Source organism: Argiope bruennichi, chromosome 8, assembly GCF_947563725.1.
Source record: "Argiope bruennichi chromosome 8, qqArgBrue1.1, whole genome shotgun sequence".
In the NCBI taxonomy this organism is placed as follows: domain Eukaryota; kingdom Metazoa; phylum Arthropoda; class Arachnida; order Araneae; family Araneidae; genus Argiope; species Argiope bruennichi.
The window spans coordinates 98,239,057-98,254,496 of NC_079158.1; the positions used below are offsets into that span (position 1 = coordinate 98,239,057).

At 31.5% G+C, this 15,440-nt stretch overlaps 1 protein-coding gene across 7 annotated transcripts in view; it reads right to left on the reverse strand.

Moving 5' to 3' along the window:
• The window catches only part of LOC129981090 (uncharacterized), a 190,917-nt gene that overhangs the window by 41,718 nt on the left and 133,759 nt on the right, over positions 1 to 15,440 (reverse strand). For all 7 annotated transcript variants that reach the window (XM_056091747.1, XM_056091742.1, XM_056091744.1 and 4 more), the window contains one exon: positions 14,201 to 14,332. In XM_056091747.1, coding sequence (XP_055947722.1) covers positions 14,201 to 14,285 — 85 coding nt within the window. In that variant the 5' untranslated portion in view covers positions 14,286 to 14,332. The remainder of the gene's footprint in view (positions 1 to 14,200; positions 14,333 to 15,440) is intronic.

Genomic DNA, 15,440 nt, shown 5'->3' on the forward strand with positions numbered 1-15,440 from the left:
TATAATTTTTTTTTATTTTTAAATAGCATTTTAAAAGTATATTATTCTTCAGAAATAATTAAAAATATGTTTAATATTTATAAATATTGTAGCATAAGATTTCTCACTACTGAAATAAAATAATTTTATATAAGCGTAAAAAAACATTTTATTTTTTATTTTTGAAACAAACTGGAATGGCCTCCCCAAACTTTCTTGCACACTCTTCAATAAAGATACTATCCCAATGAACAGTACGCGTCAAAAGCATCCAAAAATTATATTTAGGTTTCGAACGCGTTCTTCCTAACCGATTGAAACAAAAATTTGGCATAAAACTACACTTAAAGCCACAAAATCACGTACCAAATTCGATATATTCAAATCATTGCATTTTTAAGTTTTCGCATTTACATGTTTTTAAAAGTACAGACGGTCAACTTCTTGTTGGATTTCATTCAAAATTTGATAGACATTACGTTAAATCTTATCTAAATATTGATCTGTTGCATCTAATATTGTCTTAATGTTAATCTGTGCATGGAATATTATCGACCTAGCCCTCTCCGCTTTGAAGTTTTAGTTTAGTTTAGTTATATTAACGTCCCGTTTGAAGCAACGCTAGGGCTATTTTGGGACGGACCTCGTAATTTTTAACCGTGGTCAGATGCCGAGGACGACACCTGAGCTGGCACCCCCCCCACACCACACCGCACCAGCGGGAGGACGTTTGGTCAGGACGGATTTAACGTGCAACAGACCCCCTTACACGACGGTTCTTCGATGGAATCGGGTCTCTCCGCTTTGTAGTTATCATGTTAACTTATATTCGAACAGCCGGATGGACAGACTTCCTCCGACGGGATTGCGCTCAAAATTTGATAGCAAATTTGGTTTTAAGTCGGCATACCAAATTTTATCCGTCTAACTCAAGATGCTTTTGAGTTATCATTATTACACGCTGACAAACAGACAGATGGACATTTTCCAAAAATGTGTTTTTCGAACTGAAGGTGGTCTAAAACATGGAGATTCGTAAAAATCCCGAGTTCCAATTTTTTTGGCGATTACTATAATACGTGTATTCGTATTCGTATTCATATACGCGAAAGTAAAAAGGCAAGTTATTGTATCTTTCTATCATAGCAGCTGCTGTTATATAACTATATTTCAAAAACTAATTTATGAGCTTTCAATTTTCCAAGCGCATACATATTATACATTTCTGTAATCAGTAAAATTATCTCTATTTTAAGAGACTAAAATTAAAAAAATCGATCATTTTTTAAGAGTACAAACCGGTCCAGTTCCCTTAAGTTTGTAACCGAACACTTAAAATGAATTATCGCCTGAAGCAAAACATTCATTCAACACAGATTCAACGATAACGAAAATCAAATGGAAAATAAAGTGGGTGCAAAATCATAAAATTAATTAATGAGAAAGAGAGGAAAAGAGAACAAGGGAGGGAGGGATGCAATAAGCAACATGGCATGAAATGACAAAACATTTCAGCAGAAACGAACATGGAAACCCCCTCATGAAAATAATTATTGAACTTTTCCAACAAAACAAAAGATATATTCCCACTAATTAAACTCCCCATCATCCTGCGTACACGTTCCACATTATCATTCTCCAATTTGATCAACAGCGCGGGAACACGAGAAAAACTGTTCCATTTATCCTCAACAGATACCCATCAACCGGAAGAGCGCGAGTCCTCCCTTCACTTCCGCTCGTGGTATGCTGAAGAGGTTGCCATCCGCATAAAAGTTAGATTAATAACGATGGACTTTTATATCTTTTTTGAAAGGAAAGGGGAAAAGGGATGACCCTTGAGATAATAAGGCGCAAAATAAAAAAGGACAGAAAGAAGCCTTTCTAAAAGATAATTAAATTCAACCGCGCGAAGAATGGGTGGAGAGAATGTCGTCTCTGCCCTCCTCGCTCTACGAGTCTAATTTTTTATAATTTTTATTTTCTCCGATTAAAAAAATCTCATTAGAGAAGTGTCCGATGCAGAACCTTTCAAATATACTAAAAGACCCCTTTTTTACTCTTTTAAGTTAAAAATCTAATGGAGTTACTTTGAGAATATTAGAGAGTTTTTTTTCTTTTTTTTTTTAAAGTTTTCGATTAAACAGGTAACCATAGGGTGGCATTTTTTCCTCCCTTCTTCCCGTTCTAATTTCCTTTAAAACCGCGATTTTTTGCTCGTGAAACCACTCTAGTTGAAAGCATAAATTAAAATAAAAATTCAAGAATTTTTTCTCTTTTTTACACAGAATATTTTTTTTTTTCCTATCAGGGCCTACATTTTTTTTCCTACAACCTACATATTTGGAAAGAACAAATAATTAAAATATGCGGATGGCATATTTTTATAGTATTTTTGGACACATTATTTACAAAGTTTGGCATTTATTTTTATATAGAGAACTTAGTCTAATTGTGAGCCAACAGCTAAAAATGATTTAATAAGCATTTAATTCCAGTGATAGAAATATTTTAAATGATGCAAAGTACTATTTTTGTTGATGTTTCAGTCAATAAATTTCGTACTACTTTAGAAAATTAAATCAAGAAATCTAAAATTTTAATATTATCCCCCAATATTACTATCCCTATTTACCAAATTATTTTTTGACACAATAACATTTCAAATAAAACAAAAACTTTTACTCTCTTGCGATCAAAACCCAACTGATTTACGTTAGCTTTGAAAATCGAAATTTTAGACAACTTCAAAAACCGTCCAATCAACGGGCTCCATTCCTTTAAGAAAGTCAATGATTGGTTTAAAATAATGAAATATAAAACTTTATAAATGGATCAGAATTGTTCACAATAACGTAGAATATTTTATTTTGTAGCGGTTACGTAACTCTACTACCTTCTTTTTTGATACAACAGATGGCGTTACCTTATTAACATCAAGGTATACTTCCCATTATCCTTCTCCGGGGTCATCTACCATAAAATGAAGTTATAAAGAGTCTTGTCCCCCTACCTTTATTTAAATTGTCGACATGCCTTGGTTCTCTTATTTAACAAAATAAGAGAAGCAAGCTATTGTATAAAAATGTAATTCATTGTAATTTTTTCAGTCTTAAATTTTACTTATAGAAGAAACAAAAATACGGTACTTTACGCCATTTAAAGCATTTCTATCATTGGATTTATATGCTCCTCTCTAATTTATTTAGAAATTAAATATTGGGTCACGGTTATAGATGACACTCTGAATAAACAGTTAATGTGAAATATCATGTTCTGTTTTTTTGATGTTCTCAATGTTATTTTTAGAATTCTTATTATTGATTAGCGCGTTCACGATTTATTCACAACTGCTTTATTATGAGATTCATCATTTTAGAATAAAATAATTACATTATTTGTCTGTCTAACCTCCCTGTCTAAAAAATTAATCAAAATTTATAGATTAATTATTTTTAACGTTTACATTATACGCATATAATATATTTCGTACAAGATAAGGTAAAATATATAGCACATTTTTTAAGGAGAGAATTTTTAAATCTCTACTAATAATATAGATGGATATGTTTGTGTGTGTTGCTCTACAGGCCAGATCGTTTGACTTATAGCAACCAAACCTGGTATATACTCGTATATCATTTGAAGATGGGATATACATTACATGTCGATTATTTAAAAAAAATAATTAATTAAAAAATAAACGTAATATTGAAGATTTTTTAACTATAAAATTCCTTTCAAAAATACTGTACCACAAAAAAATCTTTTTTTACATCAACTTAAAATTTAAAAGAAAAATCACTGATATTAATAATTCTGCTGCATAATATTTTTCAATGTTTTAATTAATTTTCAAAAAAAAAATCTTTTAAGCATATTTTACAACAATGCATTTTATTTTTGAAATTAAATCCCAATCGTTTTCCTTAATAATCAAGACAAAAAAAAAAAAATCGTCTTATTTTTCCATGTTCAGTGTAAGATATTCTTTCAGTATAAAGTAAGGTCAGTATTCCTTTTGTAAAGATTTTAAAATTTGTTATATTTGCCATTAACTTCGGAACTAAGCAATAGTGCAAAACTTGTATGGCAAATCCATTTTTAAACACTGCTGCTCTTTCCAGTGATATAACTAGATGCACTATGATATAGAAAGAGACTCAGAGATATGCTTACCACAATGGACAAAGCGATATAAGGCTTCTAAAATAATTCCATGTCTAAGAAAACTTTGGAATTTTACAAATATTTTGCAGCGAAATCTATTAAGAAACAGAATATTCAATAGAAATTTAGAAACCGTTAATCCCCGCAAGCCAGCTGGTCGCCAAAGGCGGCTAGCAAATATATATTCAAAAAGCGAAGTAGCACAACAGATTAGCCCCGTAAAAGATGGTTTCTGAAATCTTTTCGTCGGAAACAACAACAGAAGCATCTCCACGGTGATTTATGGCAAAATGGAAATCAGATCTCCGTGACTTCAAGAACAGCCGTTTAGAGTGGAAAATTCTCACACGTTTCGTGAATTTCAGGAAGTTTTAAAAATGTCAAATGTTTGTTCATGGGCGAAATTCGATCCATCAAACGCCGTTACCACGAGTTAATCTGGCAGACATTCTTACTTTTTTCCTCCTTTTTTTTTTTTTTTTTTTTTCCCTTTTACAAATCCGCTTAAAACTTTCCACTGGGAACACATTCCGCGCAAGTAAATATTTACTGAAAGGACAAAGGGAATAAGGGTCAGTTCGAAAAGAAAGAGAACTGATAAAACAAACACTGACTTTGTACTTTATTTAAGTAAGAAAAGTAAATCCTTATTTCCAAAATGTTTTTCGAAAACAAAGTATTTTAAAGTCGAATTAAATAGCTTAGGCAAAAAAAAAAAAAAAAAAAAAAGCTAAACCGGCAGCTTAAAACAGTCTCCACATCATTCAGAGTAGCTCGATATTTTATCTTTTATTTAGTGTTTTCCCATTCTATTATGAACATTTATTTGCCAGAAATGTCCTTAACATAACTTTAAAATAACTGTGGCCTGATTCTTATGTCAATACGTTAAGCACTAAGCCTGGTTAGGCATCCTTCCATCAGTTCCGATTTCATCTACTGATGGATAGTTCTATTTCGATGTACTGATGAATAAATAGACCTATATCGATATACTTCTTTGATATACAGATGTATAGACCTATCTTAATATACTTAATTGATATACTGATAGATAGATCTATATCGATATAGGTCTGTGCATATAATTGAGATAAGAACACATATAATACTGATGTTGATTATGATAATAGAAGATAAAAACGCATACATAATTACTAGCCGCCATTGGCGACCAGTCGGTTCGGCAATCTCAATGCTCGTTAAAATTTTAACAATTAAATATGTTATGCAATTCCTATTTTAATAGCTTCTTCATCAAAATATTTCTGTTGGCTTCCACAGAATTTATGCTTTAAATTAAAGTGGAAATGATTAATCTGCAATTAATATGATAATATTTTTTACTGAAACAAAACATTTTTTTTAATAACATGATTACTGACCATTTAATTTTATGGGCACTAAAGAATATCTTTCTTATGTAATGTCTCAAGAATTTGTCAACAAAATTTTCTCAGATTCATCATGAGCAGATCGATTAATAAACAATGTTTAATTTTAAATACATCAAACACTGAGAAGATAAACAGAATCGCTTAAAATAATTTAATTACAAAAGCATACAATTAATCTAAAAACAATTTAAATCAAGTCCGCATCCGTTGAAAATAGTTGTCAACAATCAGAACACAACGCAAATGCGTGAATTTTTCTACGCCAGTTGGGGTAACGCTTATGCAGAATAAAATTTTCAATTTCCTTTATTCTGTTTTATTTTAATTCAGAAGTACTTCAGAATGAATCTGAAAGATCGATTAATTAACGTGCTTAGTTTTAAATGCATCAAACATTAAGAAAATAAGCAGAATTCATTTGAAATAATCGGTCGAAAAATGTTAAGCCTTACCTCATTAACGTGGAAAAAAACTGAAGCCTTACTCATTTGGTGGTGCGGAAATGAAGATTTTTTTGGCGGGAAAGTTAGTTTTTAATTAATAATTAAAATTCTATTTAAAAATTCAAAAAAAGGGACCCCAGGTGCACATTACCACCCTCCAAGGTATACATGTACCAAATTTGGTAGCTGTAGGTCAAACGGCCTAGATAGGCCAGTAGAGCGAACATTGAGTTTTACACACACACACACATTAAGCTTTATTAGTATAGATAAAGATAGAGATAAGAACGTATATAATATTGACTCTGATTGAGATAAGACCACATATACTATTTTTGTATATTTCTTGCAAATATTTATGGCAATTTATAATCAATATTCTTTTCAAAATGCTTCTTCTAAATCAGCTGTCTATAGCTCGTCTCTCAATATAGTTGAAGAATATTAACTGACATTTTTTAGGGGTGAAAAGTAACATTTATATATGGTTCTTTTATAACCTTTACATGATTTAAATTTTATTAATGCAATAATATAGTTATCTACTTTGTATATCTCTTCATCAGTCAACGGTGACTGGAGCGGTTTGTACAAAAAGGAATATTGTCTGTCAGCATTTGACTGATGCGGTAAGGACAAAAAAAGTATGCAATCAATCACCGATGACTGATGAAGCCTGAAACGAAAAGTATACTGTCAGTCACCGGTGACTGAAGATGATCAACGTGTTAATTGAATATTAGTTAGTCTTAAATAGGAGTCATCGGAGGAAAATGGAGAGTCGATTCCCTACTACGGTCACACGAGAAAGATGGTCTATCCAGCTAGCTAATAGTTTATCTCTATGGCTCATCCAGTGACGGTTTATCTATAGGCTCACGTCTTTCGTTTTGAGACTCTGAGAAATTTCAAGATACTAGAAATAAATTCAATTTTTCCGTCTTCATAAACTGAAGCACGTTACCTTAATTTCCAAGCACTTTAGTATCCAAAGTGCCACTACAGTGTCACGTGAAAATCAGGTGGCTAAAATAAACGCTTACTCAGCCAGATTATCGGAAAATCCTCTTTTGAAGCCATATAAGTTCTGAATGCGTTCCCACACTTTCTTTTTTTTGTGTATGTGTGGCTTTTCTGTGGCGAAGCATCGACTCCTGATTATAGATTTTGCAAAGAGCTTTTAAAAGATGTTAAAAGTGAACTTTTTGCAAAAGAGGCATAAAGGTATGTTTTAAAGATGCCTCCTCTATATGTATTCGAGTACAACACTGATTGGTGGATTTTTATTGTGTAAAGGGAAGAATCTCAAAATAATTCTGCGTCAGTGGCCTGATATTGTCACTGGATTAATAGACATTTCATGTCTAGTGAATAGCGCGTCCACACGCGCGCGCGCGCACACACACACACTTCTATTATTTTCATTTTCTTACGAAATTTTGAAATTATACCTGAAAATAATCTAGAATTTTTACAGCATTTACTAAAATAGCTAAATATCGAAAAAAAAAACATATTTTTATTTCTAATTTTAAAATTGTCCCTTTCTCTTACCGCAATCATTTGTTGCACCTTTTTCTTATGTCTAAATTTTCGAAATCGAACTGTTGTTTCCGTCATGGAAATTAGCCAAGTTTCGTTGCATCCAAAATCTGATATTCATTTTTTTAATATACAGGTAGGTGATTGCAATCTTTAATAAATTCCTGACTTCTGAATATTCGAAAACAATAGAATACAAGTTTCGTTGCATTCAAAATATGATATTCATTTTTCTAATATACAGGTGATTGCAATCTTTAATAAATTCCTGACTTCTGAATATTCGAAAACAATAGAATACAAATTTCGTTGCATTCAAAATCTGATATTCATTTTTCTAATATACAGGTGACTGCAATTTTTAATGAATTCCTGACTTCTGAATATTCGAAAACAACAGAATAAAAGTTTCGTTGCATTCAAAATATGATATTCATTTTTCTAATATACAGGTGATTGCAATCTTTAATAACTCCTGACCATTCTAAATATTCGAAATAAATAGAACACATCGGTATAGAATTTGTCGAATGATAACCATTGCTCGTTGGCAATATATATGTTAAAAAACTCAAAAACTTGTTTTAGAATATTTTTTTCCTAGCTGGGGATGAAAACGCTCACGTGTTTGCCTATTTAGCAAATCCCAAAGGGATGCCAGGCGCGTGCGACAACTTCATCTGCATGCTTTATGACTTCCATTTATCACGTGACCATGACAACTAGATTTAGAAGGAAAATCCTTTCCTCAACTCCACAACGAGAACAGAATATATTCATCTAAAAAAATTTTTGTACCTTTCTCCCCCTTCGCACAGTAGTGTGTCTAGCATTCTACATGACAGGCTCAGAAACGGTAATTATTTTTTGTGTCAGACGATTTTGAAAAGGGGAACACCGCTGGAGTCATTTACGTAAAAAGACTTTTTGTTGAAAAGTTACAGATTCACAAACGGAAGGCTTTCCGACTAATGACGGACAACACGGAAGTAAACGAGACTAATTTTTTTATTCTTTTTCTTTTTCAGAAGTAACATTTATTTTAAAAAGTTGGCAACTGGAATTTTGGTTGAGGAATAAGTAATTTTGGATTGAAGAATCTTTTTAAAGAAAGCTTTTGGACTGAAACTGAGTTAAAAACTAAGCCAGAATGATTTTAAAAACTAAATTCTATTTGAAAAATTTATAAAAAATTGTAGATTTTAAAAAAAATGATGATGCAGCGCTAGAAGAATTTATGAAAATTCTCTGGTAAAACAAGATATTTAGATAAAATAAAGTTTCTTAAACTGTTGAAAAAAAATGTGAATATCCAAGGTGAAGAAAAATGTGGTAAATATAATAAAAATGTAATTACATGTTTAATAATTAAGTTTTAAAGTTTTAATTACAGTTTTTATTAGTATGCGAAAAAGGAAATACCCTTTTTATCAAAATGCTAGAAGTTTAAAAAAAACCTGTAAAATAGTGAAGAGTTTATAGAAATATTTAAATAAATTCTTGCTCATTTACGACTATGATAATTAAAATTCTAAAAACTCCTAAGAAGTAAGTTGTTTCACTTTTCAGCTAACAAGTGCAATAATAAACCAAAATAAAAAAAATCATGAGATCATCCTTTACTCTCATTTAAATAAACGTGAAAAGATGTGCATAGTACTTCTCCATTGATGTGTGTGGTTTGGTGTCATTAAGCTTTAAATTCCATAATTTCACCAATTCAAGTCCACACCTGCAACGTATTATTATTTTCATTTTTGGCTGAAGAAACTCCAAAAACCACAAACAAACTAATTTGTTCTTCCATTAACAAAAGAAAGAATATGAAACTATTAGTTTTATGGGATAATTTCTTTTACCATTTAAAATTATTGGGAGAAACAGAGCACCGTGCATTTCCATGGTAATGTGATTTTGATGCCATGTGGATTGGCGCCATTAAAATTGAAATTCCATTACTTTCATCAATTTCAATACCTGCTAAGACTTCTTGCTAGTAATTGATTAATTTTTTGAATCTTTACAATTAAAATTTCATTAATTGAAAAAAAAATGAATTCGTTCATCCACCACCAACGAAGCTACTCGAATATATGAATACAATGGAATAATTACTTTCATCATTCAAAACTGTTGAAAGAAAGAAGGCATTATTTGCGCAACCACAATTAAAATATTGCAAATCTATTACTGCTCGAAATTTTTGTTCTTAACATACTAATTTTAAACTTTGATTTTAGATATTCGAAAAATCGCCAAGAAGGCAATTCGCTCGTTCTTTCGCCAAAATATGAAATGAAAGAAGGCAAAACCATAATTGGTATAAAATCCTCTCATTCACCATTTTGAATAAATAGGAGAAAGGACGCATTATCTTTATTAGTGTCATTAAAATTATTGCAAATCTATTAGTGTTTGTAATTTCTTGCTCGTAACATATTAAATTTTGATTTCAGAAATTCCAAAAGTCGCCAAGAAGCCAATGCGGGTGTTTTTCCGCCAACGAATGAAATAATAGACGGCAAAATCATGAGTAGTATGAGGCCAAATCTTTTATCATTTTGAATAAATGAGAGAACGAGTGCATTATCTGTATTGGCGCCATTAAAAATATTACAAATCCATTAGTGTTCGTAATTTCTTGTCCGTAATATATTTGATTTCAGAAATTCCAAAAGTCGCCAAGAAGCCAATGCGTTTGTTCTTCCGCCAACGAGTGAAATGACAGATGGCAAAATCATGAGTGGTATGAGGTCAAATCTTTTATCATTTTGAATAAATGACAGAACGAGTGCATTATCTGTATTAGCGCCATTAAAAATATTACAAATCTATTAATGTTCGTAATTTCTTGTCCGTAACATATTTGATTTCAGAAATTCCAAAAGTCGCTAAGAAGCCAATTCGCTCGTTCTGCCGTTAATAAATGAAATGGAAGGCAAAATTATCACTTCTATGAAGTCATATCTTTAATCATTTCAAATGGGAGAAAGGGCGCATTAAGTGAAATAGCGCCATTAAAAATATAGCAAATCTATTAGTGTTTGTAATGTCTTGATCGTAACATATTAAACTTTGATTTCAGAAATTCCAAAAGTAGCCAAGAAACCAATTCGCTTGTTGCTACTGGCGATAGGCGAGGATCGAACTCGCAACCTTCGAGTTCGTAGCCGAGTAACAAGACCACTAGACAAAAGAAATTTCTCATGTCTCGTAGCTGTTATCTGGCTTATAAAGCGTCACCACATTACTCCCCCTTCAGTTCGTCGGAGGTGAGACGAACGATTTTTTGTCCTGTTTTTGCTGTTATTAGTGGTGATATATTGGCTGTTGCGCCTTATCCATTTTTTTTTTAATTGGCTGATTATTTATCAGCTTTCTTTATTTATTGGCTGATTTTTTATCAGCTGCATTTTTTATTGGCTGACTATTTATCAGCTTCATTTTTTTTTCTCTTATTGGCCGATTATTTATCAGCTTTATTTTATTTATTGGCCGATTGTTTATCAGCTTCATTTTTTTTTTCATTTTTTATTGGCTGATTGTTTATCAGCTTTGATTTTATTTATTTCTGGTAGAGGGCGCTACAACAGTTGTATGAAGGTTTTTTGCGTATCACGTCCGGGTCACCAATTGTTGTGTTCGTGCATCAACAAAAATAAAATGCAGACAACGTACTATAAAACTAAATATTACATATAGATAATATTATCAAATTTACATCAGCTTATTTTCATTCAACATTCTAGCATCGTTTTTAAACAACAAGTTCCAAAAGTATCTCTGTTGCCAATCTGAATTTTACAACTATTTACAAAATAAAATTTATAATTATTAAAATAATCGTTAGCTACTTTTAAATAAAATATTTACGATTTATGCCGCAACACGCTCATTATTTCGCAAGAGAATGAAATGAAAGTAAAAGGCAAAATCAAAAGTGGTTTGATGTCCCCTCTTTCACCATTTTGAATTAATGGAAGAAAAAACGCATTATCTATATTAGTGCCATTAAATATATTGCGAATCTACTAGTGATTGCAATTTCTTGCCCGTAACTTATTAAAACTCTAATTTCAGAAATTCCAAATACCACCAAAAAGGAAAGTTGCTCATTCTTCCGTCAACGAATGAAATGAAAGACAGCAAATTCATGAGTGGTAAAAAGTAATATCTGTCACCATTTTGAATGAATGGAAGAAAGAAAGCATTAACTGTATTAGCGCCATTAAATAAATTTCGAATCTATTAGTGTTTGCAATTTCTTGCTAATATCATATTAAACTTTGAATTTCAGAAATTCCAAAAGTCGCCAAGAAGCCAATTTTCTTGTTCCTCCGCTAAAGAATGAAATGAAAGTAGAAGACAAAATTACGAGTGGTATGAGGCCATATTTTTCACTATTTTGAATAAATGGGAGAACGATTGCATCACACACCTCCACGCGCGTTATAAATATCTCTCTAAACAACGACGATGGCCCTCAGCCAAAGCGGGCGGCCACACAGCGAGAGATTTCTGGGAAAGAAATTAAGATTACAAGATGCGACGATTTTGTAAAAAAGAGCGGAACGACATAAGTGCGCGATCCAACGAGCACATTTGTGTCGTGTCGCAATGGGCTACCTCTTTCCAGACGGCTGTAAATAGAAACAAGACGCTTTCATTAAACACTTCTTTTTTTTTTTTAAATTTTATTTTAACTCTTACTACATTTAGTTAGCGAAATGTGAGGATTTCCTGACTTCCGCATTTATAACATTATCCAGTAGACGACAAGAAATTGAGTCTATTTTGGAGACTTCTCTGGATTTAAGGACGGACTGTCACGCAGTTTTAACCAATATTCAGTACGACCAGAAGATGAAAATTAAGGAAAAGCAATGCTGAATACAAATACGCGAAGGTACATAGTCAGAAATAGGATTTTAAAAGATTTAAATGTAATTAATCTATTATAACTCTTTCACTAATTTGCACCGTAAGGAGAATATGTCGCACATAATGACTTAATATTCGTGTCAATATATGGGATGCTGGCTGTGTGCGATTCAATCTATTTACAAGCGCAAGTGGTTTTGGCATTATGGCATTTTGGTTTATTTGGCATTATGGTTATATATCTTTAAATCTTAATTAATTTCTTTTTTTTTCTTTAATTAGCCCATACTACTTTACTCTAAAATTTTCCCTTATTTTTTGATCCAAATCTTTTTTTGTGTGTGTGTAATTATTGCAAAATGCGCTCTAAAAAAATCCTTTTTCTTCTTTTCCCATGCCACAAGCGAAGGGTTAAGAATCCCTGGGAAAATCACTAAAGGGGAAAATTCTGGGACTTTGCTTTTGTATCGCGATGTGAACCGTGTTTTTTTTTTTTTTTTTTTTAAATCATCGATTCTTTTTTGTACAAATTATGCCTCCTGGATAAAATAAATCGAAGTTAAAATTTCAAAAGTTTCTTTTCGGCCATATTATATATATGCATATTTATAGTGTTTTTGAGTAATAATATTCGAATACAGACAAACAGACAGCAGAGAGACTTAAAAGAGACAACACTTTTTTTTCTACAAGAGAAAGAGAACATGAATGTTTTTGCGTCACTTAGTGACCTCAGTAGACCTCTTTCCAGATATTTGTAAATAAGAGCCAGACACTTTCTTTCTAGGTTTTTTTTATAATTTTTTATTTTTCCCTCTTATTATATTTAATTAACGAAGCCTCTCACTCAAATTCTGTATTTATAAAATTAATGAGCTTGAGGCAAGAAAATGAGCCAATTTGAGTGCCATCTTTTCACTTTTATCATTAAAATTTATGAAATGTAGAAAAGCTAAGCAAAATATCATTACTCCCAGGTAAATAAGTTCCGAAAGTATGACACTAATGCACTTGAAAAAGAATGAATTAATATTAATAATAAAGGGAAATGTACGTGTGCGTTGGCGTGCTCCAGGAAATACCGTTTGATCTAGAAAACCAAATTTGGCATAGTTATACTTTTACGAATGAAAATGCGTAACTCGGAGAGATTTTTTTTTTTTTTTTTTTTTGAAATTCTAGTTAAAATTTTAGTTAATGAAAAATTAAACAAGTTTTTAGAGTTTCCATATTATTGCACAAAATAAATTTTTATACCACTAAATTTTTTTTTAAATATTTGTCTTTTTGATAACATCAATTTAATTGTCGAGCTTCTTCTTCCGAAATTTTAGCGATTTTTCAATGTTCGTCATATAGCTGGTTATCACTGTTGTTTTTTTCCCCATTGTTGTAAAACCAAGGAATGAAAGCTCTTAGCTTACATGAGAAATATAAAATTGAAGTTATTGTTTTGTAAAAGTGAAAATATTCTAAAAATTAAGCCTTTTATTAATATTATGATGCCACAAGATTGAATTCTATTAGGATAATTCATATGCACAATGAGCCTATAAAAATAATATTGCTTTGATGACTATAACAATTTGATGCTTAAAATTATTTTCTTGGAAGAACCATGAACAGATTTAATTGAAAATGACACAAATAATATTCCAAGCTAATTAGTTGGTTGTCAAAGGCGGCTAATTTATAATAAAATTAAATAATCTGTGTGATGAAATTCACAAAAATATAATAAAAGATTAGTATGGAGTTTTGGAAATATAAAATGGAAACACGACTTACCATTTCTAGGGCGACCTCTGTGTCTCCGGGAAGGTGGCAGCCCCTGGGAATGCGCACAGGGGCGCAACTCGCGACACCCGTCCATAGACTATTATCACGTCATGGTAAAAAATCCTTTTGACGATTCACGACCTGTAAGAAAAAAAGGAAGCATTTAGCAAATTAAAAAAAAAAATTATTACATAAAGCATATCACAAATTTCACAGTGACTGTAAAAACTTTTGTATCACATTTTCAAAAAAAAAAGAAATGATTAATTTAATAATAAAGAAGTGATATTTGGCCCATAATATATATAAAAAAAGCAATCATTGATACACATTTATTTTTCGGAATATCTTGAATATCGCAAATGTCTTTTAAGAATATTTTAAATAATCTTTTTCGTTCCCTTTCAATATTTACTAGCTACTTCGTCGACCGGTTGTTCACTCACTATTAAAATAATGCTAACCACCTTTGATGAACCACATCTTATCACAATAAAAGAAACCACTGTTTTGAATTATAATTGTAAAATGAACTTAAGAGGAGTGTGATTTATGGAATAGCTATGCTTGCAAAGTAGTGAAATTAATTGGCGAAATCGTGGCAATTGTTAAGGCTGGGGATTCTGTTAAAGTGCACCCTTTGATGACGTATCTAAAGGCCAAAAGCATCCATTGGATATAAAAAAAAAAAAAAAAATGCGAAATTGGCACAGCGGTTTAGAACGTGAAACTGTCACGTTTTTTTTTTTTTTTTTTTTTTTTCTTTCTCTCCACATAGAATGAGGGAGAAATATAAATGTATAATGAAGCAGCGCATTAGAGATTTTTCTAGAGGTGGAGTGTGGAGGGGGGGGGCATGTAATCCTTGATGTTATATCTAGAGGTCATGAGATTTCATAAGAAATAAAAACCGAGAATAATGGTTGAGGATGTTTAACTGATCTTTGTTTTTCATCATTATTTCGAATATATAAATTGTAATATTATGATTAATCACTTCTGATGGTATCTAAGTAAGATAAAGAAACCTGACCAATCTATAATGGGTATACGGTTAATTTACAAAAAGTCAATAAAAGCTGACACATACTAAACAAGCCAAGCAGATACGGCAGACACTTTCAGTCTCACCATATTTTATAACTCCTAACAGTGTCAGTATAATATAAAAAGTAACATTTTTAGCCTTTACTCTATCAATCTCATGCAACGTAAAGCAGCGCTCAGTTAACTGCACAGCCATCTGATG